The 26,477-nt window shown below is 51.7% G+C and overlaps 1 protein-coding gene across 3 annotated transcripts in view; it reads right to left on the bottom strand.

Annotated features, from left to right (window-relative positions):
• SH2D4B (SH2 domain containing 4B) overlaps positions 1-12,075 on the bottom strand; it is a gene marked incomplete at its 5' end in the record, with an annotated part of 76,064 nt that extends 63,989 nt beyond the window's left edge. For 2 of the 3 annotated variants that reach the window (XM_081158128.1, XM_081158129.1), the window contains one exon: positions 11,886-12,069. In XM_081158128.1, coding sequence (XP_081014254.1) covers positions 11,886-12,069 — 184 coding nt within the window. Of the gene's footprint in view, positions 1-11,885 lie in introns of all 3 variants that reach the window. The other variant, XM_081158130.1, reaches the window with a different exon arrangement.
• Between the last annotated feature and the right edge of the window lie 14,402 nt (positions 12,076-26,477).

Genomic DNA, 26,477 nt, shown 5'->3' on the forward strand with positions numbered 1-26,477 from the left:
TTTAGACAGGCATTAAAGTGGGTCTCAACGGCATATGAAGTGTTTACATAAAAATAAAGAAGACAGTAATGTCAACATTTAGGAAAGGCATGAGTCCATAAGTACTTATTATATTTTTTTTTTATTTTGCTTACATATTTAAGTATTTTATAATGAGAAATTTTAAGAGATTTATTTTTTAAAGTCATAACATAAATAAAATAAGTTTTCAGCCTAAGACATTTAAAAAAGAATGATCAGCCCGGCAGGGCGTGGCTCAGCTGTTGAGCGTAGACCTGGGATCCGGGAGATCGGGGTTCGATCCCCAGTCAGGGCACATGCCCTGGTTGCGGACTCCATCCCCACTCGGGGGCGTGCAGGAGGCAGCCGATCGGTGACTCTCAGCATTGATGTTTCTATCTCTCTCTCCCTCTCCCTTCCTCTCTCTCTGTAATAAATAAAGATACATTAAAAAAAAAAAAAAAAAGAAAGAAAAGATCAAATTAAAGAAAATAGAGAAAAAAATGAAGAGAAAAACCTAATATTAGTGAAATGCAATGCACGTATATTATAAATACAACCAAACATTTGTTCTTCGAAAATGTAATAAAACAAGAAGCCAGCTGGCATGCCTAATTAATTTTTAAAAATTATATATATATAGCATTAAGGATGAAAAAGACAATGTAAAACAAAAAGTGATTACCAAAGAATATCATGTGTTAATAATTTGGAAATATAGATATAGGCACAAATTTTCATGACCTTAAATTATACAATGGTGTGGTGGTTTGTTGGTTTGTTGGTTTTGTTGTTTGTGCTTTTGGTGTCACATCTAAAACAAACAAAGAAAATATATGTAATTTGGACTTCACTGAAATTTAAAACTTTTGTGTTTCAAAAGAGTCCATCAAGAAAGTAAAAAGGCAACCCAAAGACTGGGAAAAAATATTTGCAAATTATATATCCTATAAGGGACTTGTGTCTAGAGTACATAAAAACTCAATAATAAAAAGACAACCTAGTGAAAAAGTCAGCAGACTCTAAATAGACAGTTCCCCAAAGATATACAGATGGCCATTAAGCACAAGAAAAGGTGCTCAACATCATTAGTCACCACAGAAATGCAAATCAAAACCACAATGACATAACACTTCGAACCTGCCAGGATAGCTCTAATCAAAAACAGAGGTGGCCCTGGCCAGTGTAGCTCCCTGGTTAGAGCGCCAGCCTGTGCACCCAAGGGTTGCGGGTTCCATCCTCGATCAAGGGCATGTACCTGGGTTACAGGTTTGATTCCCACAGGCCCTGGTTGAGGAGGGTGTAGGAGGCAACCAATCAATGTGTGTGCGTCTCTCTCTCTCTCTCTCTCTCTCTCTCTCCCTCTCTCTCTCCCTCCCTCCCTCCCTTCTTCTTTCTCTAAAATTCTGTGGAAAAAATATCCTGGAGTGAGGATTAACAAAAAAAAGAAAAAAACATAGATAATAGAGAGTGTTGGTGAGGAAGTGGAGAAACTGGAACTCTCATGCACTGCCAGTGGGATGTAAAATGGCACAACTGTTTTCGGAAAACAGTCTGGCAGGTCTTCAAATGATTAAACATAAAGTTACCAAATGGCCCAGCAATTCTACTCTTAGATACACACCCAAGAGAAATGAAAACATATGTCCACACAAAAACTTGGATATGAATGTTTATAGAAGCATTATTTGTAATAGCCAAAAAGTGAAAACAACCTAAATGCCCATTAAGCGATGAATGGATAAACAAAATGTGGTACGTCCATATAATGGAATATTATTCAGCCATAAAAAGGAATGACGTACTGATACATGCAACCAAATGAGTGGACCTTAAAAACAATGTGCTAAGTGCAAATATCCAGTCAAAGAAGTCCACATATTATATGAATCCATTCATATGAAAGTCCAGAATAGAGAAATCTATAAAGACATAAAGTAGATCAGCGGTTGCTAAGGATTGGGGCAAGGAGAAGGGAGTTGGGGGGGGGGTGATATTTACAGTGTATGGGGTTTTTTGAGGTAATGAAAATATTCTAAAATTGACTGTAGTGATGGTTGCACATATCTGTGAATATACTAAAAACCATTTAATTATATACTTCAAATGAGTGACTTGCATGGTATATGAATTATATCATATCTCAATAATGCTGTTTTTGAAAAAATTCTCTCCTGGTAATAATAGAATAAGTAGGGGGAAGTAGGGGGATGGGAAGTCAGTTAGTGTACAGAAGGCCTAAACAGGGCTATCAACCACCTTGACCTAACTCGCCCTAACCACCCTACAGCAGCATACTTTCTTTGCAAGGGCACACGGAACATTCACCGGCACAGATCCCATTCTCAGCCATAATGGGCGCCTACCACATGTGAATAGAACCAATAAAGGTTCTAATGATTAATTTTATATGTTGATGTAGCTAGGCTATGGTGTCCAATTATTTGGTCAAACGCTAACCCAGATGTTGTAGGGAAGGTATTTGGTAGGTATGATTCACATTTACAATCAATTGACTTTAGGTAAAGCAGATTGCCCTCCATAATGTGGGTAGGCCTCCTCTCATCAGTTAAAAGATTTAAGAGCAAAAAAAAGATTTCCCCAAAAAGAAGGAATTCTGCCTCAAACTGTAACATAGAAATCCTGCCTGTTCCCAGCCTAATGGCCCACCCTACAGATTTTAAACTTGCCAGTCTCCACCACCATGTGAGCCAATTCCTTAAAATAAATCGGTAGATGATAGATGATAGATGATGATGATAGATAGATAGATAGATAGATAGATAGATAGATAGATAGATAGATAGATGATAGATAGATATAGATGATAGATAGATAGGTAGATATAGATGATGATAGATGATAGATAGATAGATGATAGATAGATAGATAGATAGATAGATAGATAGATAGATAGATAGATAGATAGATGATAGATAGATGATAGATAGATAGATAGATAGATAGATAGATAGATAGATAGATAGATAGATATAGATAATTGATGATAGAGGGGATAGATAGATGATAGATAGATGATAGATAGATAGATAGATAGATAGATAGATAGATAGATATAGATAATTGATGATAGAGGGGATAGATAGATAGATGATGATAGATAGATAGATAGATAGATGATTGATGATAGAGATAGATGATAGATAGATAGATAGATAGATAGATAGATAGATAGATGATAGATAGATAGATAGATAGATAGATAGATAGATAGATAGATAGATAGATAGATGATAGATAGATAGATAGATAGATAGATAGATAGATAGATAGATAGACAAATATAGACAGATTTCCTAAGGGACCAGCCACTTCCGATGTAACGGTGCATTCCAGGGAATCCTGCAGGGAGGTGGCTGCCCCAACAGCTGGTGTGTTCTCTCAACATAGGTACCTTTTGTTTTAATCTGTGAACCTTAATCTTGGGCAGAGAGGACCAAAAAGAACTCAAGTAGGCACCTGATAAATGTGCTTATGTTTATCAGGTTCCTGCAACACACCAGGTTTAACTGAGACCATCTCGTTTCATCTTCCCCACGACCTGAGATAAGGTCTATCCTTGTCACCCCAATTTACATAAGAAGAAACTGAGGTCAGGGAGGCTTGAGTAACTTGCTGAGGTCAAATTAATGAGAGGAAACAGCTACAGTTAGGGAGAGGGCAGAGCCAACATCTGAACCTGGCGCTCTGACCATTGCAAAACTGCCCTTGCACAAAGGATGTGAAGGCCGGTGTGGTGTGGGCACGGGTTCATTGTCAATAGTGCCAGGCTGCTTCATGCTGTGCTGAGAACGACTTGCTGAGAGCAACACAGACCTGGGGTGGGTCTGTCTGTCGCATGAACCATGCTCCCAACACTCCCTCCTGAAATATCCCCAAGCTCAAGGCACATCTCTTGCAGAAGCCTTGCGTCTCTCTCACGTGAAAAACAGGGACAAACCCAAGATTTCCACCAGGACCATAATGCCCATGTATGCTGGCACTCACTGTAATTATCACTGGGAAACCCTCAGCACCCTGCCCCCGACCCCAGCTCCCTTCAGTCCTGAGACACAGCAGAATCAATGTGCACTGAGGGTCCCTGGATCCCGGGCTTACTCCTGCTCCTTCCCAGCTCCGTGTTCTCACCTGGAACGTCTGAGGCACAAACAGTTTAATCTGTAAAATGAGAGGGTTGCACATGTACTGGGGGCAGGGACCAGACTTCCTAATTCTTTAGCATGTCTCAGAGTCTGAGTGAGAACCCAACCTTGGGGGCCAGAAAATAAGCACATCAGTGAAATGATAGGATAAAAATAAATGATCCCTGAGACCTAAAGTCAGGTGACTTTGAAAGGACAGGGGGGAAATACGTGTGAAAATGCACCCAAAGAATTCAGGCCCCCAAGTCGAATGCAAAATCTGGTTCCAAATGGGAAAATCCTAAGAGGCTTTGCTAATTTTTACGTGCGAAAAACCTGGAAAGCAGTAACGCTAGCCACTGGGAGAGTCAGCCTAGAGACAGGCAGCCGTCTGTAACCTGCTACTTCTCAGCCCAGCTACTGGGAGCTGGAGCTGGAGCCGGAGCTGAGACCTGGGCTCAGGTTACGGGGAGTCCAGAGATAACCAGCTGGTGGCCTTTCTCAGAAACCGCCCCAGCTGACTCCCAGCAGGAAGGGGAAGCCGGGAAGGGAGAGGTGGGGAAGCAGGGAGGTGGCAGTCATCATCCCCTCGAGGCAAGAGGAGAGAAATCAACCCGACTGCTGGTCCCAGAATCCCCAGGCTGGGGCCCTGCCCCAAGCAGGAGAGCTGCTTCCTTCCACCCAGAGCTGAGCAAAACTCAGCAGCAAAACTCCCTCTGTTCAGATTTCAGCGGCAGCCAGGGAAAGTAGGGGAGAGGAGGGGAATTATGTGGCCTGAAACTCAAATTCTCTGCCGGGCCACTGGCCACTGAACAGGTGTGTGGCCCCAGGCACTGGCCTTTGTGTCTACCCCATGCCCCTGTGCCCAAGCTCGTGGGTGCAGGAGAGAAAGTATCTGTCTCCCTGGATCCTCATCAACATCTCTCCCATCAAACTTTTTCACTTTTGCCAATCTTATAGTTTTAACTGCATTGATGTGGATTACTAGCGAGGTCCAACGCCTTTCCATGTGGTCACTGTGATCTGAAGTCCCTCCTGTGCACTGCTTGTGCATCTTTTCCAACGATTTGGAGAGCGTCTCCAAGTTCCCCAGACACCAACCCTTTGTCTGTTACATATAGTGCAAATATTTCTCTCTTTTATCTCCTGTTTTGTTCTTCTGTTAAACTCAGCATGGTATATTTTTATCAAGGCAATTTTTAAAAATCTAGTCATATTTATCTTTCAGCTCAAACAGGAATAATAACTTATTTCATTGATTTGAGGACGCATTTTAACATTTCTGAAGTCGGGATCCGTCTTACAGATGAGGAAAGAGTGAAGTTAGGGGAAAGTAACGGGGTCTCTTCCCAGCCTTTCTCCTAAATTATTAACAGAACTTAAAGCTGGAGGAAAAACCATAAATTTATCTTGACATTTCAACTTTTCAACTTTCCCGTAGCTCCCAGTCCTGCAGCAGACATTACACAGCTACTCATCGGCTCAGTATGCGCCGGTGCTGGGCTCGGCCAAGCGCGAGACCTCCCCAGAGAAAAGTGTCCCCCTGGCCACACTTGACAACCACCTGAAATTCATCATCATAATTATCGATACCAGTTAACTCAGTAATGGACCGAGAAGGGAGGGCTGTTTCTTTCGTGTGCTTCAGTTACATTATTCAACCGAATGCTTTTCCTTTGTTCCTTGGAACATTCCTGGGTTTATTCTTGAATATGTGTCCGGTTTGCAAACTCTAAGAACCATGAATAAATCTTTGTCATTTATTTCTAGCCAAAGCCTCCAGACTCTTTTTAAGTTCTCTTGACAAAACAATGGTGTATCGGGTTTAATTTACAGCTTTTTTAGTAGTATATAAAAATAGCGTGTCTTTCTAGCTATGGTGTCTTAGATTTTATGAAATATGAAGTACCCAACTCCCAGGCCTGGGGGTGTGGGGGATAAAAAAGGCACTCAAAGGACCCAGGAAGCCCAGGCGCGAGGAGGTGCGAGGAACCTCATCTGGGTGAGTTCTTGGGCCTCACTCTGCCCCCTGCCCTGACCCTTCCTCTTTAGCATCTAGACCCTGTCTGGGAACTCCTTTGGGCTTCCCCTGCCAAAAGCCTTCAGCTAGACGAGGCCATGCTTTCAGTGCTCGCCTAGATACAGAATGCTCAGAGCTGACAGCCAAAAAAACTGCACCCTCACACCCACGCCTGACAGGCACCAAGAGAAACCAGGAGGGAGATTCTGCCAGGGGCCTCCGCAATCCCGCCCCGTCACGGGACTTGTCCTAGAAACACTGTCCCCAGTGCCCGGGAAAGGGGTCGTGAGCAGCTGCTCCAGAAATCTGGGGCATCCCTGCCCCTGACACCCCAGTTCCTACACAGTCACCGCAACTAGATGACCCAAGCGTATTTTCTGTTGGAACCAACAGAAAAATTCAAGAAGGTTGAGAGTCAGCATGCCAAAATCGGCAGTGCCCATGCCACATTATGGCAGCAAGGACAGGGACGGGACAGAGGACAGCTCCGAGCATGGGTTTCTCTTGATGTTTAATGACTTCTGCTCAACCCACTGAAAATCCTAACAGTGAGGGGCGTGCTGTGGGTTGGCTGAATCACTGGAGCAGTGGGGGGATGGGGCTAAAATATTTATCACCTTCCCCTCAGAGGGGGAAAAGTGCAGGGAGCCATGAAACCAATGCAAAGCAGAGTTAACCTCCAAATAACTATTGATATTGATAAATCTTGAAAGATGAAATAAGTGAACAAAATGGATCTAAAACCCTTGATTATACCAACAAAATCATGGCAAAGAATCTAAAAATGTCCTTATGTTTCTCACCTTCAGTAAATAGTGTTTCATTCCCGATAACGATGGAGAAAATAAATTTGAGGACACTTTTTAAAATAAGTTTTGAAATAGCATATGCCATACATTTTCCAATAGATTCTCCTAAAACAAAATGGTAACGAAAGGTGGAGGGAAGAAAAGATTTAGGCAACGTACACTAAGCAGATGCAAAGACGAAGAGTGGGACTGGACCAACTAAAATCTAAGTCAAGATCCTAACACAAGAAATGAAAACGAAATGAGTTGAAGGATGAGGGAAAAGGCGACAGAGCTGCCATTACTTGTATATTACAGATTGTGTTTTGGCTTCTACAGTATATCCCAAAACACAAGCATCTTGTGATTTTTATACTGTCACTGAAGGTTTTCAAGGTCTAGGGGGGAGTCACACTGCACAGCACAGTCTTTCACTCAAGAAGAAATCTGTTAACGCCTGTCCCTCCAATCCAGCCCCTCTGACACAGGAGGCTGCAGGGGTCTTAGCAGGTACTCGCCCCGCCCCCCCCCCGGGGCACACACACCCCCTACCATAGCCCTAGGCTTTGTTCACAGCCAGGATAGAAACAATGCAACACCCATGGGCTCATGGCACTTTCGGGCTCATGGCACTTTCAGTCTCATGGAGGAGACTGACCTCAACTTAGCAAACAGATCCAGGAGGAGGGGTGGGGGAAGGGTGGGGAGAGAAGGCCAAGTCCATAGAGACAGAAAGGAGACCAGTGGTGCCAGGGGCCGGGGGGGGGGGGGGGGGGGGGAGTGGCTGGTTCATGGAGACAGGCTTTCCTTTTGGGGTGCCGACAGTGCTCTGGAACAAGATGTGGTGAGAGCTATGAAGAAAATGGGGCAGGGTGTTGTGAAAGAGGTCGAGATGGGGCTCATTGGGACAGTGGTCAGTGAAAAATTTGACGTGTAACTGAGAGATGAACGATGGGTGGAACTAGCTTAGTGAGGGTTTGGGAAGGAGCAGAGGAAAGCACCTGGGTGGAAACTGGGTTAGAGAGTGGGCAGAGGCCAGCGAAAGCACTTTTATTTTCTCTGAGTGCAATGGAAGCCACTGAGGAAGGGAGAGGCAGGAGCTAACCAGCATGTTAAAAAGCCACTTGGGCTGCTGTGCGGAGAAAAGGCTGTGAGGGTGCAAGTGTGAGGCAGGGGACCACTAAGAACATGGCTGCATTAGGCATGTCTGCAGACGAGTAGGGCAGGGCTGCCATGCTAGGACAGAGGGCTCGGGGCCCCAGGCGAGGCTGCCGTGGTTACTGATGACAGTAGATAGATGCGCAGCTAGAAAGACCACGTCCAAAGGCCTCATTAGGGCACAGACCAGGCCCACACGAGGCACCAGAGCCGGGGCAAGTGTGCAGCAGGAGTAGCTTAATGCTTCAACACCGAGGGGACACTAAGGAGGCGTCTTCCTAGGCCCAGGTCAGGGCTGCTCTGGACGCGGCACAGGCTTAGCCAGCAGAGCCTGGGGAGCCCAGGGGGAGGGAGCCACCTCTCGGCCCAGCTGTGAGGAATGGAGGCAGTGGGTCTGGGACCAGCTGCATGGAGAGCACTCCACAGGGTGGCGCAAGGGCGGGACGGGGGCAGCACCGAGGCACGCGGAGATGCGCACCGGCTGGCCGCGTGAGCACGAGGCGCAGAGGGCAGTAAGCCGGCCGCTCCCTGGGCGCAGGCTGGGCCACAGTGCAGCCGTGGTCGGACCTTAAAGGAGTAAGTGTGGGGAGGGGGGAAGGCGTCTGGTTCCCAGGCAAAGGACTCTGGACTGATAAGGAGGTGGTCTCGGAAGAACCTATCTGACACCCACAGAAACTGCCGGTTATGAAGGCTGGGCAGGCCAGGTGGGGAAGCTTCTTGGGTCACGACAGCAGATCAAACACATGTGTCCTGAGTCCTGTGTCCCAGGCAACCCCCAGCTCAGCCCCAGGACACTGGGATAACTGGGCAAGCACAGAGGGGTCGGAGGTCATGAAAGCTGCAGCTCCTAACACGAGGTGTGGGTTCCTGTGCGGGCGAAAGAGCGCAGGGAGGGAAAGAGATGGCAAAGGCCGTAACAGTGCTGGGGGCCTGGCTCGCATCTAGAAGGAACATAATGCTATACATCTTCCCAGTCTCAACCTAATGACACCGATTCCTGTTGAACATCAAATGTTGTCAGAACTGTGACAAGACAGCAAACGTGCTGGCAGCTGAGAGAGCACCTAAGCTAAAGATGTGTGTCTTCCACATGGGCAGAACACCAAAAGATTCTCACCAAAATATAAAGTGAAAACAAAAAAGACAGGCCTGTGTCCTCAGGGGAGTGATGCATCCAGTCATAACTGTCACCTTTCACCCCAGCTTATGTCTGTGAGGCCCCCAAATGTGTGCTCCAGGATCTGTAAACTAGATGACCCACATCACCAGGGTTTGCTCCTACCCTCTCCAGGCACAACTGAGCCAGAGATTCACAGCACAGGGTACACCTTGCCCTGCCCTACTCTCAGCACCTGAGCCTGGAGACAGCGAGGTGAGGCCTGCTGGGAGCTGGGAAATGTCCCCAGAAAAGAGAGGGTGGGGTGGAAGCCTTAGGGGACAAGCAGGACTGGGGCAGTGGGCAGGAGGAGGCGAAGCATCCTTCCAGGTTGACCAGGATTAAGTTGTGCTCAGGGATCCCCAGGCGTGGCACACAGCTCCATGGGGCACAGCAGAGGCTTCCTTCAGGACAGACTTGATGGGGAGGGGAGCCTATGAAAGTCAGGAAGAGGAAGTATCCAGCCAACGGAGCCTGTCCCCACGCTCTCCTGCCCTGAGCCACCGGTGGCTGCTTTGCCCCCAGCCTCGCGCCCTGCATTCCAGTCAGCTGTGCCCCTGGGACCTGCAAAGCTCTGTCCAGCCGACCAAAGTGAGCCCCTGGTAATGCTGGAGAGAGGGCATGGGGAAATGAAGAAGTGGATGAGGGCGCAGGTCCTCTGCTGAACCTAAGTCATAACTCAAAAGTGAATGAACAGACAAGCATCAGTCACTGGACCCAAGGTCATTTCTGGACCCAACTCCATTTCTCAGTCTCTAGATGACTGGATGGATTGTGCCCCTTCTGTGAGCACGGCTTCATCTGAAATGGGGTCACAAGGCTCTGGGAGCATTCAGTGGGGGCAGGCACCTGGTAAATGGGAGGTTCACTGACGAGGTGGGGGGCTGTGGAAACCTTGTGCCTGACGGGAGGACAGGAAGCCGGCATGGTGCACCCTGGACCCTGCAGCAAGAAGCTGCACAGCCTCTGGGGGGTACGGCCAGCCCCCAGTGTCCCCTTATCTGCCCAGACAGTTCCATGGGCAGGACTGAAGCAGAGAGCTGGGATTTGCGTGGGATCCTGACCTGGCGCACACACATTCCTCAGTGTGTTTCCTCCTATTTTCCATTCTTTATAAATCAGAAAATTAATTACCCGGAAAAGAGTCGTCTGCACCAGAAACCCAAATGAGTTAATGTATAATTTATACATGAAAATGCAGATGTCAACGTGTGACAAATCGCAGTAAAAATATTTTTGCAGTTTAATTTTCAGGCATCTGTCTTCCTCCCAGAAGAGACCCCGCACAGCCGATGCGAGGCCCCAGGGCCGGGCCGGGTAGGCCTGGAAAAGATGCCTGTCCTGTCGTGTTTACCAGCTAGCGATGCAGCTACCAGCGCAGCGTGGCCCATAGGCCCAGCCTTGGCACCAGCCACGCGCAGCCAAGTCCTAGTTCTGCCCCTTGGGTCCTGCTGTGTCTTGTTCAGAACTAGGATTTAACAGTCTGTTCCAGCTCTGTGCTCAGCCAGGGATGGAGGGCAATGGACTAAGGCCTCACACTGCAGGGGCTTTGAGTCCCCCGGGGAGCCAAGCAAGCAGATGACGAATGACAGTGGCAATGTGGCAAGTGCTAGGGCAGGGGTGGGTCCACATGCCAAGCAGCTGCTGAGAAGTAAGTCCTTCCCTGTGCCAGGAGCATCCCCAAAAGACTCTAGGGGAGGGGACCAGTCCTGAAAGAATCTGTCAGGAGAATGGAGGCAGGGGGACATTCCAACAGGAAGAACTACTCGTGCAGACAGAGGCTGGAGCGAGCTGTCCAGACCGGTGCGCGTGACCTGGAGCACACAGCAGGAACTCTCCAGGGAGCCTTGTGTGGAGAGCAGGAGCTCAGTGCCCAAGGGCCCAGCGTGCCCAGAACAGAAGCAGGACCTTGTCCCGGACTGAAAACTTTAAACAGGTCAAGTCTGCACTTCACTCTGGAGAACAGACGGGGGCCGGAGGAAGCTTGTGGGGAGTGAACAGAGAGATGGATGGGTTCCACACACTCTAAAGGCAGCGTGCAGAGAGGGCCACCCCCGAGGACCCTGAGTCCAGCCCATGCCTCGCAGCGTGCCTGCTCCAGGACGCCTTCATTCACGGGGGCAGCAGTCCCTGAGCCTGGCCGCACATGACAGCAGGGAAACCACCCGGAATGTAGGCTGGGCCCTTGGAGTGTCTTCTCACACCAGGACTGGCCCTGGCTGAGAACCACCGTGCGGCCCACACAGGAAGGGAGCAGCTGCACAGCTTGGGTGCACCTGGCCCCTGACCCAGCACCACCGATGGGGGTCAGGACTATGCTTCGTCTTCACCAGGCCGTCAGACAATCTGAGGTCCCAGTGGGGATCTCCCGGAACGTGAGCCTCCCAGAACAGGACAAAGCAGGTCCCCTTTCCCCAACACCATCACCGTCCCTGGGTAGCCCTGTCTGCAGCCTTGGAGCCCCACAGACCTGGTCAAAAAATAAAGGCCGGTGCTAATGGGACCAAACGCTCACAGAACAAGAAGTGCAAGGTCCAACCCCGCACCACACCAGCGCCCATTTTAAAGAAGAACCTAGCCCCGCATCAGTAATGAGCCCTGGGTAACTCCCCGGCACTTACCTCGCTTGACCTTCGTGGGCCTGAGGCCCTCCGCCTGGGCCAGGGCGTCCCAAGCCTCGCGCTCCCGCCAGCGCCTCAGCTGCTCCTCCCGCATCTTGTAAAAGAGGATGTGCTTCTGCACATCGCTGAGCTCAGAGAGGAGCTCGGGGTCGATGTACATGTCGTGCAGGATCTGCTGCAGCATGGTGCCACCTGGATGCCCAGGCCAGGGCAGGCGGGCAGGTGGGACACCCCGGCTCCTCACTCCTGGGCCGCTCCGGGAGCCCCTTCTCCACGCAGCACCATCACTCTGCCTCAGCTCCCAGCAAGCGACAGACTCATCGCTGCCCAGGACAGCGACAGGGGCCAGGCAGCAGGAAGCCAAGAGGCAGCCGGGACCCTACAGGGGAGGCAGGGCCAGGAACAATCTAGTCCTCCTGCTGGGTCACCAAGCACCGCATCAAGGCGGCACCTGTATCTGGCTTCCCCTGGGACAATGGGGAGGGTCAAAGCCTCCGGCTCCACGGGACAGTGCTCAGGCACAGCCCTGCCTGGGCCACGGGTGTCGAGTGATCTGTTAGTGGAAGGTAACAATGACACCAGCTGTATCGATGACACTGCCCCGGCCTGCCAGGAACCGATCTCTCCTGCGCAGGTAAGAGGAGCAGGAGGCAGCTTTGCCTACTAATTCCACGTCTTCTGAGCCAATTTGAAACCGGCCGGAGCAGCGAGCCAGCAGCTTCCAGGCTCCGCGGCCGCTCCCCATTTCCAACGCTCTTCTGCAGGACCTTTGGCGTCCTGAGGTAGTGCTTTTAAAACTCTGCCTGAGGGGAGCAGAGAGCTTTCTGCTGTTGTAGCTAAGAAAGAAGACAAAGCGAGTCAGGAGGGACAACTGAAGGGGCTTTAGGGCGGAATTCACGGACACGGGACCACAGGCGTCCCCTCTTCTTTCCCTAGAACGAGGCTCCAAAGCTACGCCTGGGCTGCCAGACGAACCCCAGCTTTGGTGGTCGTTGCTGATGTTTTTGTTTTTTGTTGCAGGTGTCTGCAGATGACCAAAAAGAATGAAACCGCATATTCTGGGTGCCCGGAGCTCGCCGCACCCGGGGCAGAGCGGGCTGTCGCTGGCTTTCGGATGGGTAGGAGCTGCGTTGCTGGGACCAGAAGCCAGCCCTAGGGGCCCAGAGCCCCTCTCCGCTGCCCTTGAATCCGGGTACGGACACTGGGGTTCAGAGACGGTGAGTGACTTGCCTATGGCTGCCCAATCAAGTTACCACACTGGGACTCTACCCAGTTTTCAAAATTGACATCCACTGGCAACCAATGACTCTTTCCATGGTTTAAAAATGTAACCCAGCCAGGAGAAAATAAATGGGAGGTGGCACTGTGGCCTGGTGGCAGGGGGGGACCTGCGCCTCCCCCCGGTCTCCACAGGACCAAAGGTGGGCCGGGCACCCAGGAGTGATGAGCAGCCGACAGGAAGGAACACCAAGGGGGTTCAGATGCGCCTTAAGCCCACAGCGCGGAACGGGAGCCTGAGGCCCGGCTGCCCTCCCTGAGCCCCGGCTGGCTCGCCCCGTGACCCCACCTTGGAGCGCCCACTCGGGTCCCTGCTGCCTGCAGTGTGGCCCGGGGCCCACTTCTCTGCCCCCCCATCCTGACCCCTCAGGCTCTGGAACCCAGAGCCTTCTCCAGCCTCCTCTGCCGCCCAGGCAGCTCCTCCCTTTCGTGCCCCGCCTGTGGCCCGCGGGACCTGGGGCGCAGAGGAGACACGGGTGGGAAGGACTGGAGGAAACGGGGGGGGGGGGGGGGGAGCCCCCTGCCCCTTCCCGGGCCCCCCGCCGCCTGCACGGAGAAGGCGGCAGAGGGCGCTGCAGGGCGGCCGGATTGGGCAGGCGGCCTGTGGGCGCAGGCGCGGTGTCCGCGGGGTGGTGGCGGTGTCGTCCTGCGGAGGTGACACCGTCCGGGAGGGTGGGCAGTGGCCAGCCGGGAACGACCTCCGCTAGCGCCCTGTTTGGGGCCGCAGGGGCGGGGTGCTGCCGGGCACTCCCAGGTCAGTGGGGCAGGAGGCCAGGCGGCCCGGGGCCGCAGGATCCGGTTTCCAGAAGGACGCCCTGGGGGCGCGGCCCGAGCCCGGGGCGCCGCGTGCGCCGCCTCCCGCCCGGAGACCGCCCTCCCCGCGGGAGCCGAGCCCAGGCCCGGCCGGGGGCGCCCCCTGGCGGCCGCGGGGATCGGGACAGCCAGCGGCGGGACGCCCTGGGCAGGCGCGCGCGAGGCCCTGGGACCCCCGGGACCTGGAGGGAGGGGGCGCAGGGCTGCTAATGGCCGGGACCCCAGGAGCAGGGGCCGCGCACCAAAGCAGCCTGCGGTGGTGCCGCCGGGGGGAGCATCTGGCGCCTGAAACCGAGGGGGGCGGGGAGGGGGGGCTGGGGCCTTCAGACAAGGGTTTCTGCCTGGGTCAACTGGTTTTATTGGGTTTTTGGTTTTCTCTGCCCCGTGCGGTGTGTTTGATTTTGCATGCCAACGCAACTTCCTCTGGGCAGGGGTGAGCGCATGCGATGTGCACAAGCCCCTGGGAACCACCTGGATGCCCCCCCAGTGTGGAGCACTGCACCTGTCGCAAAGGAGGGGGTCGGGGGCAGGTCTGCCTTGGCAGGGAAAATGTCCCCCGCAGACAAAGTGAAAAGGCCACGCGCAAAATGTCATGCACAGTGTAATCCATTTTTTAAATTCTGTGTTTATTTTGTGTAGACAAAGGAAAAAATACCAAAGAACGCACATGATTTTTGCTCTCTTCTGCAAAGGGGAGAGAGAGCACTTTAGACAAGTCTATTGTCTAATGCCACGAGTAAAATACGTAATTCATATGACCGAAATAAAACGTCAGTCAAACGTCCTTTAAAAACGTGACTCCAAAAATTGGCTCCTATAAGTCCTTGCTGTGGGTCAGGCTCAGCCGCGTCCACACCAGCACCCACGGCCAGAGAAGGACCCTCGCAGGCCCAGCCGGGCCTCCGGAGCCAGGGAGGCTAGCCTGCTGGGGTGGATGAACCATTCATGTCACTAGAGGTTCTGAAGCTGGAGGGGGCTTGGAGGCATTTCTCACACAGCCCGCTGCTGGCTTGGAGAGGAGCCTGCAAGAGCAGGAGGCAGGGAGAATGGTCAGCAAACTTGGGCCCAAGCCTATGACAGAGGACGGAGGTGATAAGCGCAGAGGGGGAGTTGCCAGCAGGAATCAAGGAGGGCAGAATTGGGACACAGTCCTCATCTCAGAGCCTCCTATCAGGTATCTCTGATTCCACCTAAAAGCCTCTTAAAACTGAAATCAGATCAGAGCTCTGCGAAAAACCTTGCAGTGGCTCCCATTTTATTCAGAGTCAAAGCCCAAGTCCTGACAGGGGTCCTTGATCTGCCTGACTCCCCCACCTTCTCAGATGGCCCCTCCCCCCACTCCCCCTCCCTCCCTGGCTCCATCCTGCTGGTCCCCTTGGCTTTCTGCAGACTAACCAGGCACCAGCCCTCCCCAGGGCCTTACACTGGCTGTTCCCTCTGCCTGGAACCCACGTGGCTCAATCACCTCCTTCAAGTCTTTGCTCAAACTTTTAGCTCCTCTTTACTCCTGATCCTCCTAAAAATATCATTTTTCTTATTTGTTTGTGCTTTTGAATGTCTCCCCTTCAAAGATAACAAGCACCTCAGGGGCGTGTGCTCCACCGATGCCCTCAGCGCCTAGAACACTGCTTGGCGTGCAACAGGTGCCAGATAAATACCTGTTGGAAAGAGAATGAATAGAGGAAATTTCAAGGTGGAATTGATTAGAACTGTGCAGACGTCTGCTGCAGAGGCATCCAGAACAGGATTCTGGAGAGGGGTTGCAGGAGACATGGACCTGGGAGTCATGGGCAGATGGGCTGAATCTGTGGGGCACTAGGCCAGCTGCCACGGCCGTCCTCACAGACCGTAACCACAGGCTCCCTCGAAGGCAGGGTCAGGGGTTGGCCAGAGAACCTCGTCATCTCGGCCTTGGAAATGCCTGGGCACAGCCTCGTAAGGATCAGCTGCAGGAAGGCTCTTCTTATGTTTTGTCTTCCTCCCCTGCCCTTAGTCACTTGGGAAAGCTGTTCCCAGGAGCACATTTAGGATCTCACCTGGTATCAGTTTTGCAATCCAAGGGCTCAGTGAAAGTCTAGAGTAGTTTCTGCCTTGTCACCAGCTAAGCTCTACTGAAAAATTACGGCCATAAAAATCAATAGTGTCCCTATACAAGCGCAACAATTACTTAGGAAATACAAGGTGACAAAGATCCCGTTCACAGTGGCAGCCAGATAGATATGAAATCCTGGGAATGAATTTAACAATGTGAGGACCTGGTCAGGTGAGGCTGACTGGTCAGGCAACTGTCTCACTGAAACCTCACCACGGACTCTGAGCCAGAATCGCCTCGCGCAGCTGTTCCTATGACCATCAGAGTACATATATAGTTTTAATCTGCTGAACTTCTGGGCAATTTGTTAAACATCGATACATAACTAATAAAATCTCAAATTAATTTATACAGTTAATACAATTTCAAGCCAAACCTGAAAATTAATTGGGAAGTGGGGAAGAGGTTTGATAAAATGATTCCCAAGTTAGCCAAAAAGGGTTAACAGATGAGGACAGCTTAGAAAATAGTGAGGAATGCTGAACCCTACTGCCAGCATCCAAACGTATAAAATCAAACCCTTCAGTTCTGACACAAGAATGGGCATGTTGAAGTGAGAAAGCCCAGGCACAGGTCCAAATACATACGTAATTATTTAGCATATGATCGAAATGGTGGTTAATAAAAGGGGGGGGAAGGAGGATATTCATTCAATAAGCAGGGCACACATAATTAGCTCGATCCTCACCTGTTACCTGTGATCCTACCAGGACACCCCTCCGTGGTTATGATCTCTGGAGGTCCTGTGGCATATATAAGATTAATTACCATAACCATCAGAATCGTGAAAATTTCAAAATAATTGATGGGTTCAATAAATGGGGTTTAGATGAATAAATCGTGGCACATCCATAGGATAAAATGCTCTACAGCCATTAGAATTGATATTTCAGAATATCAGTTGGCATAAGACGGTGCTCACACTGTAGTAGTAAGGGGGAAAGCAAGCTGTAAAATATTATGTGTAGTATGGCCCCGGTTTTATGCATCAGGAAAAACCCTATTTGAACCCCTACTGCTTTCTAAGGAGAGTGAGCAGATCCTGTTAAGAGGAAAGGCCCTTGATCTAGACACCTTGCTGGGTTCAGATATGCACGTTTGGGAGGCCAAGCTGGGGTGAGCTGCCACCCGTGGTTGTGGACCACCCGGCCCCAAATCTTTTTTTTTTTTAATTGAGGTAAGATTGGTTTGTAACATAAGTTTCAGATGTGCAGCATCTGTATGTACCACATCGCGTGCCCACCACCAAAACCTAGCTTCCATCCTTCAGCACGCCATTGATCTCTACCCATTTCGCCCTCCCTCACCCTTCTTCCCCTCTGGCAACCACTAATCTATTGTCGGCCTCTATGAGTTTGTTGTTGTTTGTTTTATAGTCCGCATATAAATGAAGCCATGCAGTATTTGGGTTTTTTTCTGACTGATCTTACTTCACATAATTCCCTCAAGGTCCATCCATGCTGTTGCAGATGGCAGGATTTCACCTTTATCACGACTGAGTAGTATTCCATTGCATATACACACTTCTTCTTTACCAGTCATCTGTCAATGGACACTTGAGTTGCTTCCATTTCTTGCCTATTTGTAAATTTGTAAACAGTGCTGCAATGAACACAAGGGAGCATATATCTTTTTGAAGCAGTGTTTTTGTATCCTTCGGATAAATACCCAGAATTGGAAGTGCTGGGCCATATGGTAGCTCTATTCTTTTTTTCTTTTTTTTTAATATATCTTTATTGATTTCAGAGAGAGGAAAGGAGAGGGAGAGAGAGAGATAGAAACATCAATGATGAGAGAGTCATTGATCGGCTGGCCCCGACCAGAGATTGAGCCCGTAACCCGGGCATGTGCCCTGACCGGGAATCGAACCCCGATCGCCTGGATCCTAGGTCGAAGCTCAACTGCTGAGCCATGCCCAGCCGGGCAGTAGATCTATTCTTAATTTTTGGAGGAACCTCCATACTGTTTTCCATAGTGGCTACACTAATTTACATTCCCACTAAATCTTTACCAATATGACATAACACACAAAATACTTGCTGTGCGTAGATTTCTTATTTAGGAGGAAAGAAAAGCAAACTTTATCCAGTTCCTCCAGAACAGAGGAGGGACAAAACAGAGGCCACTAAGGGGAATAGGAGTTGGGGGCACATGGGCTGCAAGGAGCAGGAGTCCCTGGAATAGCAGAATTCATGGGAGGGCGTAGGGCTTTCTCCCCCATGGAACTGGAGGGATCCAAGCAAGGGCACCCACGCTGATACTTGCAAACAAAAGCCAACTGCACAGACACACACTTTATGATTCTGGTTTCTGAGCTCAGGGTTGCAGCCAGCCAGGCCTGGCCACCTGGGCAGTGCCACAGCTCCTTTACCCCTGTGTATCTGTGTAAGTCATCGGGATGCTGCACAGGGCTCTGTCAGCATTCAGGGGGTGCTGCACAGGGTTTGTCAGCATTCAGGGGGTGCTGCGCAGGGCTCTGTCAGCATTCAGGGGCGAGGCAAGTTATGCGAGTCGGCCAAGAGCACAGTAGGTGACAATGTGAGTTCTGTTTCCCTGCTCCTTAATCTGGGACCTGGTTCCTCACTCACCTGGTGAATCAAAATATCAGGTTGGTGCTGGCTGTGGTAGCTAATTCTGTCTGCCCAGCAAGCTTCCTTAGACCCCTCTGGGTTAAAAGACAAAGTCCTGAGTCCCAGGCAGGCATGGGACTTGGGCCTGGGTTTGATAGAGAAACACTGGGAGAAATTGGCTCATTTTCTACCTGTTGCTAACTTGGGGCTGCTGGAACTTGTCTGCCTGCAGGGAGGAAGGTCTGTGTTCAGCAGGAGAGAACAGGGGCAATATGAGGCCCACACACAGAGAAGCCGGGCTGCCAATGAAGGGAAACACCCTGTCCCTGCCAAGTCCGTGCTAGCCCCCAAGGCCTGGCTCCTCTCTGTGAACCTCCCGCTGTCCCTTCCTGCCATGGCAGCAGGTAAACCCCTTTTGCTTAACCCTGTTTGAATTAAGGTCCTTGTGACCAGCGTGTCCTGACCACCCCAGTAGCTTGGCTCTATCTTGCCCAGGATGCTGCAGAGATGGACAGGACCGGACACGAAAGCTCAGGCACCTGGGCCAGACCACCTCTGAGGCCTCTTCCAGGCAGTCCTCCCAGGCTCCCGGGCTCTCTGCAGCTTCCTCACCACCCCAGCCCCCTTCCTTAGCCTCACTCTGGAAAACCAGGGACACAGTGGAGAAAGAGGCATTTTCTAGAGGGCGGAGTCCCCGCTCCTAGGACGCTGAGTCCCTCGTGCCTGCTCACAGCTAACGGAGTAGGACGCCCTGGGCCCTCGGGGTGGAGGCGGTACTGAGTTGGCTGCGGGCTCTCCACCACAGACAGATGGCCTGCCCTTCCCCGCACGCTCTGCCCCGGAACCCTCCCTGGAGCCATTCCTGCTAATGAAAGAGCACTCGACTGACTCCTTCCGATTTCCCCTGGATGCGGCCCCTCGGCACAATCTAGCATATCGACTGTCTCCGCCCTGGACTGATTCTTATTAACTCAAAGGGCAGGAGGCAACTCTGGGGCCCCAGATGGCAAACAGGCTTACACCATGGGCAGTGCTCCCGGCAGGCAGGGCAGCCACCCACAAAGCCCTCCCAACTGTCCCTCAGCTGCAGTCACAGCTAACCACAGGCCCAGCCCCCCCAGGCCCCAGGCCACCTGATCAGTAGAAACAAGAAGCAGCGCCTGCCCTGCAAGCAGCTGAGGCTGGAGGGAGCCTGGCTCCCAGAGCAGGTTCTCACATCAGCAGAGCCCGGGCCCCACCCCACACCCTCCTCAAGGGAGCAGCCAGGGAAGAACTGCTAAGATTTCCTACACACCTACTGTGTGGCAGCAGGCGCTGCGCCAAGGGCTCTATTTTTGTATCTCATTTAATTCTCAGAACAAGATTATGAGGCAGGCAATTGTATTATCCTAAGGTCGTTTTTATTGTCCAGGTCACACAGCTAATGAATCTAGAACTTAAATCCAGGCCTTGTTGAGCCCTAACAGGTTTCTGCCCTCCCACTGCCCCCACCCCTGGGCTCTTGTTTTGAGATAGACGGTCATTCTAGGGCCACGTAGCTGTGCCCACGCTTCCCCAGTGCCAAACCTGTAGGGCACTGACAGGAATTAGTGCGCCATCTGCCCCCCATAGCTCTGGCCCTGTGAGAGTCCACACCTCCGCCCAGCAGATGAGGTGCCCACCGCCTCCAGGTCACTCTGTGGAGCCGTGAGAAGGCTCAGCAGAAGCTGTAGGTTGGCAAACAAGCCCACTGCAGACTGGGCCCTTGGTTTTGCTACAAAGAGAGAAGGCAGGAAATCCAGTTCCAGTCTTCATTTCCCAAAGCTGTGGAACTTGGGGAACAGACCACTGGTGTCCTATGCCTGGCCTCTCCTGTTCTTCCTGGGCACATAGCTAGACACTTGCCAGCCCCTTGTAGGTCAGTGTGGCTTCTGATTCCTGGTGAAGGGAATGTGAACACAGGTGGTGTGTAGGCCATCCAGGCCTCACCCTCTTACCCATCCACAAGCTGCCACAAGATGGAAGGAGCCTGGGTCCCTGAAAGACTGTGTGGAGTAGAGCATTAACCTCCTCGGCCCCCCTTGCAACCCACCAGCAACTGTGACATCAGCAAGAAACAAACATTTATTTTTCAAAGCCACCCAAGTTTAGGGGATTTTGCTATAGCGGTTAGTCTATCCTGACTCTACCCTTACGCAACGGTCCCCACACTTGAGCATACATTAAACACAGAGTGCTGGGCTCTGTCCCAGAGTTTCTGATTCCACAGACCTGGAGTGAGACCACAGAATTTGCGTGTTTAACAACTTCTTGGGCTGCTGGTCTAGGGACCACACCTTGGGGACCACTGCACTCCTGCCTAAGCTGCAGCTCTGGGATTACTATCTCTACTTCAGAGGAAACAGGGCCGGTTCCTGGCTCTTTCATTGCACCACGCTGCCTCCACACTGAGCAACGTTCAGTGTGTGCCCTGCACCTCCCCACTTTCTTGCTCACGGTGTCCTGTGAGTTAGTGTCATCAGAGGGAGGGAGAACATTCCTTGGAGTGCAAGTTGTGGGCTGTGAACCCAGCTCTGGCACTCAGCAGCCATCCTGGCAAATTCTGTTCTCACCCTGGGCAAGCGCAGTCTCCACTCACGCAAAATGGAGAAAATGGGGTTCATAGCTCTCTCCTCTTACCTCGATCCCACACACATCCCACCAGCCCAGATGTGCTGGGCCCATAAGGGGTTTTATGAGGATGTCGGACTGTCACACTTTAGTAGCAGCTACTTGGGATTGAAGAGCTCTGGTCCTAGATACGGTTCCAGCCTCACACAGGAGAACCACAGCGGACACTCACCATACTGCGGCCTCCAAGGCCAGCGGCTGATGTCTATCCTGGTGCAGCCTTGGGGAGGAAGGGGGTGGGGTAGGAACAATTGCAAAATGTAAATGAATACCTTTGCCAGGTGCAAGAATTGTGTTGCAGGGAGGAAGGAGGGGGGAGTTCATCAGCCAGGGCCTGGGCACCCCCACAGCCCAGCTCCTTAGAACTCCCTACAGGTTCTCTTTCATATGGGGATACCACCCAAGTCCCCCCACGCCCTGCAGCTGCCCAGAATTGCTTAACGATCCACAAAGGGAGGAAAACTCACTTCAAAATGCAGTTACCCTGGAAAAGAGATTCGAATGCACACACTGCGAGCGAGGTGTCTGGGACTCGGCCAGAAGGGAAATGGGGAGAGTGACACCAGAACCTGTTCAGACGGTTGTTCCAGGGAGTGAAACGTTAGGGTCTCCTGTTAGAAGAATGGTTTAACTTTTAGAGGAGGTGGCTTGGTGTTCTGTTGACTATGGCGTTGATTTCGTCCTCAGAGCCCAGGGGACACCCACACTCCTGGATTTGCCACTGGGTGGATGGTGGTGCCCTCAGCTGAGATGGGGAGACGGGAGGAGCAGGCTGGGGAAGAGAAGACAGATTCGATCCTGGATCCAGTGACTGAGGTGGCTACAGGAGTGGGCAGGGATTCCGGGCAGCAGACAGCCTGAGTCAGCCACCATTCATCACTGGGAGGGCAGCCGGTGCCCCCAGGGCACCTCCCGCTGTGGCTGCCCCGACCCAGAGCACCTGGCAGATGCTTAACCCCCAGGACCCAGAGCACCTGGCCCATGCCTAGGCCCCAGGACCCAGAGCATCTGGCAGATGCCTAACCCCCAGGATCCAGAGCACCTGGCCCATGCCTAGGCCCCAGGACCCAGAGCACCTGGTAGATGCCTAACCCCCAGGACCCAGAGCACCTGGTAGATGCTTAACCCCCAGGACCCAGAGCACCTGGCCCATGCCTAGGCCCCAGGACCCAGAGTGCCTAGTAGATGCCTAACCCCCAGGACCCAGAGCGCCTGGCAGATGCCTAGTCCCCAGGACCCAGAGCGCCTGGCAGATGCCTAGCCCCCAGGACCCAGAGCACCTGGCAGATGCCTAGCCCCCAGGACCCAGAGCACCTGGCAGATGCCTAGCCCCCAGGACCCAGAGCACCTGGCAGATGCCTAGCCCCCAGGCTCTGCTTGCAGTGAGAGATCGATCGGTTCCTCTGGATTTGCTGCCTGGGTCCTGTTTTGAAAAGTGAGCTCTGCCAGGTGGACAGAGAGAGGAAGGAAATTTGAAAAAGCGAAAAAGATTCTGGGCGTCTCGGGTGGAAAACAAGGAAGGTGTTGTTTAGAGCACACCCTGCCGCTCACCTGACTGACTTTCACTGCCTTTGAGCGCTTCTAGAACTCTCCAAGTTGTAGAGTTCATGCAAAATACTTGTTGTCTGTGGGCATGCATGCAGTATATCGCAATGAGGCTGAATTGACCCCTTCCCCCTGAAAAAAAAGGCACTCAGCATTCCTTTACTCCACATAGGTTCACTATGATTTCTCCTTTAAACTGGTCATTAATTTTACCAGCTCCATCATTTAATTAATGAGTTAAATAAAATATTTGACATGTGCATATTTAACATTATATGAGTGATGCCTTTTTTTAAAAAAATTATGTCTAACAGAGGGCAGAGGAAGGGGCACTGTGGTCTACGCAGAGCAAAATCCACTCCCAGCCCCATCCAGAAAACCCCAAAAAGGAGATTTTCACACCTCCAGGGACAGGGTGCTCAGTCCCTCCCAGAGGCCAATCCACTTATTTCTATATTGGACCCCAGCTGTGCAGATTTTAAAAAACAGAAAAGAAAAACAGAGGTAAAACTAAAAGAAAATACAATGCTCTCACCCCACTACCATTAAGATGAACAACAGCTTGTGCCCAAAGAATCTACAAACAGGGCCAGCAACCCTGGACTCCCTGCAAAGGCACAGGGAGGGGAAGACTGGGCGTGGCCTACAAGGTGAGGTCGCTGGGCTCACACTGCCTTGGGCCAGAAGCTGGATGGAGACACTGTTTACCTAGCTGACTTCCTGACCTTGGGGGACTTCCAGCATGTTTTTAGACATGAACTTTTCCTACTGACATCTCAGAAGGAAGGTGGGGGTGGGTGGGTGGGGAGAGATTAACCAAAGAATTTATATGCATGTATGCATAACCCATGGGCACAGACAATAGTGCGCTAAAGGCCAGGGGAGGGGAGGGGAGGGGAGGGGAGGGGATCGGGTAAGGGGTGGAAGGGGTCAGTGGGGAAAAAAGGTGACATCTGTAATATCTTGAACAATAAAAAATAATAATTAAAAAAAACACTTTTCCTGGAAGTGGAGGGAAGCATGGGCAAGCACAGTAGGGGCCCATGGGCTTCTCTCTCTCTCTCTCTCTCTCTCACGCACACACATACACCCCGAAACATGATGTCCTGCCATTTTCAGAGCATGTGCAATGCCTGCTTCCAGGCCCTTTCCTCTTTCTCATTTCAAGCTACTCTAATCTAACCCCTTCTCCCAGATCATCCCTCCTGGGCCCCTCGGAGGCAGCTGTGGCCCCTCCACCAGCTCCCTTGGACCAGCCTCTGCACAGAGCCCTGGGCCCCTTGGCAGGTGAGGGCCACTCTGCTTCCTCTGAAGGCTCTAGGGGCAACCTCTCGGATTTTGTTGGTTTCCTGCAGGATCACACTCCAGGCAAGAAGAACCCCCCCTCTCTCGCCTCCCCACCCTTTGACACAGAAAGCAAACAGATCTTGAACACCCGATGCCTGTGGAAGCTCCCCTCCAAGACCTCAAAGCCTTGCTCCTGAAAGGACAGGGAAGTAGGCTGTTTGCTGCAGCCTGGCTGGGGCCCGAGCTGCATCACATAGAGCCCAGGGGGCTCAGCCTGGGGGGAAGTGGGAGCTACTGAAAAAGCCTCTTCCTAATTATACCTGCAGTAACACTGGGGATGTGCACTAACCTGGTCCTATGTTAAATGCTTTACCCACCTCATTTCATTTAATCCTTGAAACAACCCCCTGTGGGGATATTTTATCCCCAATTTACAAAAAAGACTCAAAGAGGTTAAATAACTTGCCAAGGCCACAAGACTGGTGAGTAAGGTGACTGAGGACTCAATACCACCTTCCAGTTTACCAACCTATTCCATTTACACGCTAACACTCCAGGAAACCCTGTGAAATAAAGATAATTCTCTCCATTTTACAAAGGAAGAAACTGAGGCACTAAGGCGTTTGGGTTGTTTTGTGTTTAAGCCCAAACTCAGGCTCAGTCGTCTCCCACCCAGCACAGGTCCCAACCCAAAGGGTCTGCTGGCACTGGAGGAAGTGGAAGGTCCCACCACACTCCCATCCCTGTCTCCCCAGGGAGGCTCTCCCAGCGCTGAGACCTCCCGCTCCCTCCCCCACTTACCCTGGGCCCCCCTGACATGTGCCCTGTGCCTGGCTCTCCAGGAAAGTGGGCACGCAGTCAGGCAGTGCCCACTGGAGTGGGCACTGCCTGGCTGTCAGGGGCAGGCAGTGAGCTGTCTGGACCCCAAAGCCCCCGGGCAGGGCCCTGGGGCAGTCGGTGCAATGAGGCTTCTGAAGTCACAGTACCGCACCCTAGAGCTGCAGCCAGGCTGGCAGGCAGCAGGCTGTGTCTGCCCAGGCTCTGGAGCTCACTCCCTGCGAAACCTCAGGGGCAGCACTGAAACTCAAGTCTGTGTCCTTACCCACACATGAGGATGCCCCCCCAAATCACTGTTCCCGTATGACCAGCCATCTCCAAAGGCAAAGGCGGAGAACTCGGGCGCCCCTGCCCTTCTGGCTCAACCTCCCTGTGGACCCTGTGCTGCAGACCACAGGCTGGGTGGGGTGGGGATCCTTGGAGAGATCTCACCCCCTCCCAACCACCACTTAGGCCCAGAACAAGTCCATACATTGCAGACGCTCAGGGTAACCTCACCACACACCAGCTAAGACCCAGCCCTGAGTACCCACTTATTATAGTATCAGCCCAACTTCCTGGAGAACTTTAAAAACATGTTTTTCTTACAAACCCTTCTAGGAAGTAATTTCAATAATAAAATACCATTGGGTTTTTATAAGAGCAAAACACTGCACCAGCTAAAACATCCATCCACAGAAGTGTAATGGGGGTCGGCAGCCTCCCCAGTGCTCAGCCCCGTGAGCAGGAGCCTGTTTCTCCACCGCATGGTTTCAGTGGGACAGACAAGCACGGGGCTCACCACCATGCTGACCCCACCAGGGAGGCCCGAGGTTGTGGAGGAGGGTCTCCCCTCCCTCTGCCTGGGGTGACTGGGTCACCTCAGAAGGCACAGCAGAGAGAAGATGGAAACCAGATCCTGCAGGCGTCACGGAGCCACTCAGGTCGAACCAACCCTGAAACTCACCCCACCTCTGGACTTTCCAGTTTCAGGAGCCAAAACCCTCCTCTCATTGTTTAGAGCAGTTTGAATTGGGTTTCTGTTACCTGGGCTGTAAACACTCCCCCCGCAGAGCCCGGCCCATTCACTGTGCAGTCTACAGAGGTCAGCGTGACCGCGGACAGGCACCCGGCGGGGTGGCACCCGCAGGAAAACGGCTCTGAGACATATTAAGTGAAATTAATTGTAGAATATTCTGTAAAATACGCTTCCCACCGGTGTGAAAAACACACTTGATGGGCATGGACATTTTCTGGAGGGGCACTTAATGGTGGTCCCTCTGGGGAAGAGGAGACATGCTTTACACTCTCCAGTGCTTAAATCACTTTTACTTATAAATTTTAAAAAGACTAGTTTAAAGGTCGTTTGAGGTGATAAAATTACAGACCAAGGTGAGAATTTATTTAGGTGCTTATTAAAGCAGGCTTCAAAGCAGAGTGAAGAAATAATTGTCTCAGGCCGTCGTCAGCGCTCAGCCCTCTGCCTCCGAGGCTGGGAGCTCTAGAGCTGCTGACTTCGCCACAGGAGCGGCCACTTAAAGG

This window comes from Miniopterus schreibersii, assembly GCF_964146895.1.
Source record: "Miniopterus schreibersii genome assembly, chromosome: 14".
Classification (NCBI taxonomy): Eukaryota; Metazoa; Chordata; class Mammalia; order Chiroptera; family Miniopteridae; genus Miniopterus; species Miniopterus schreibersii.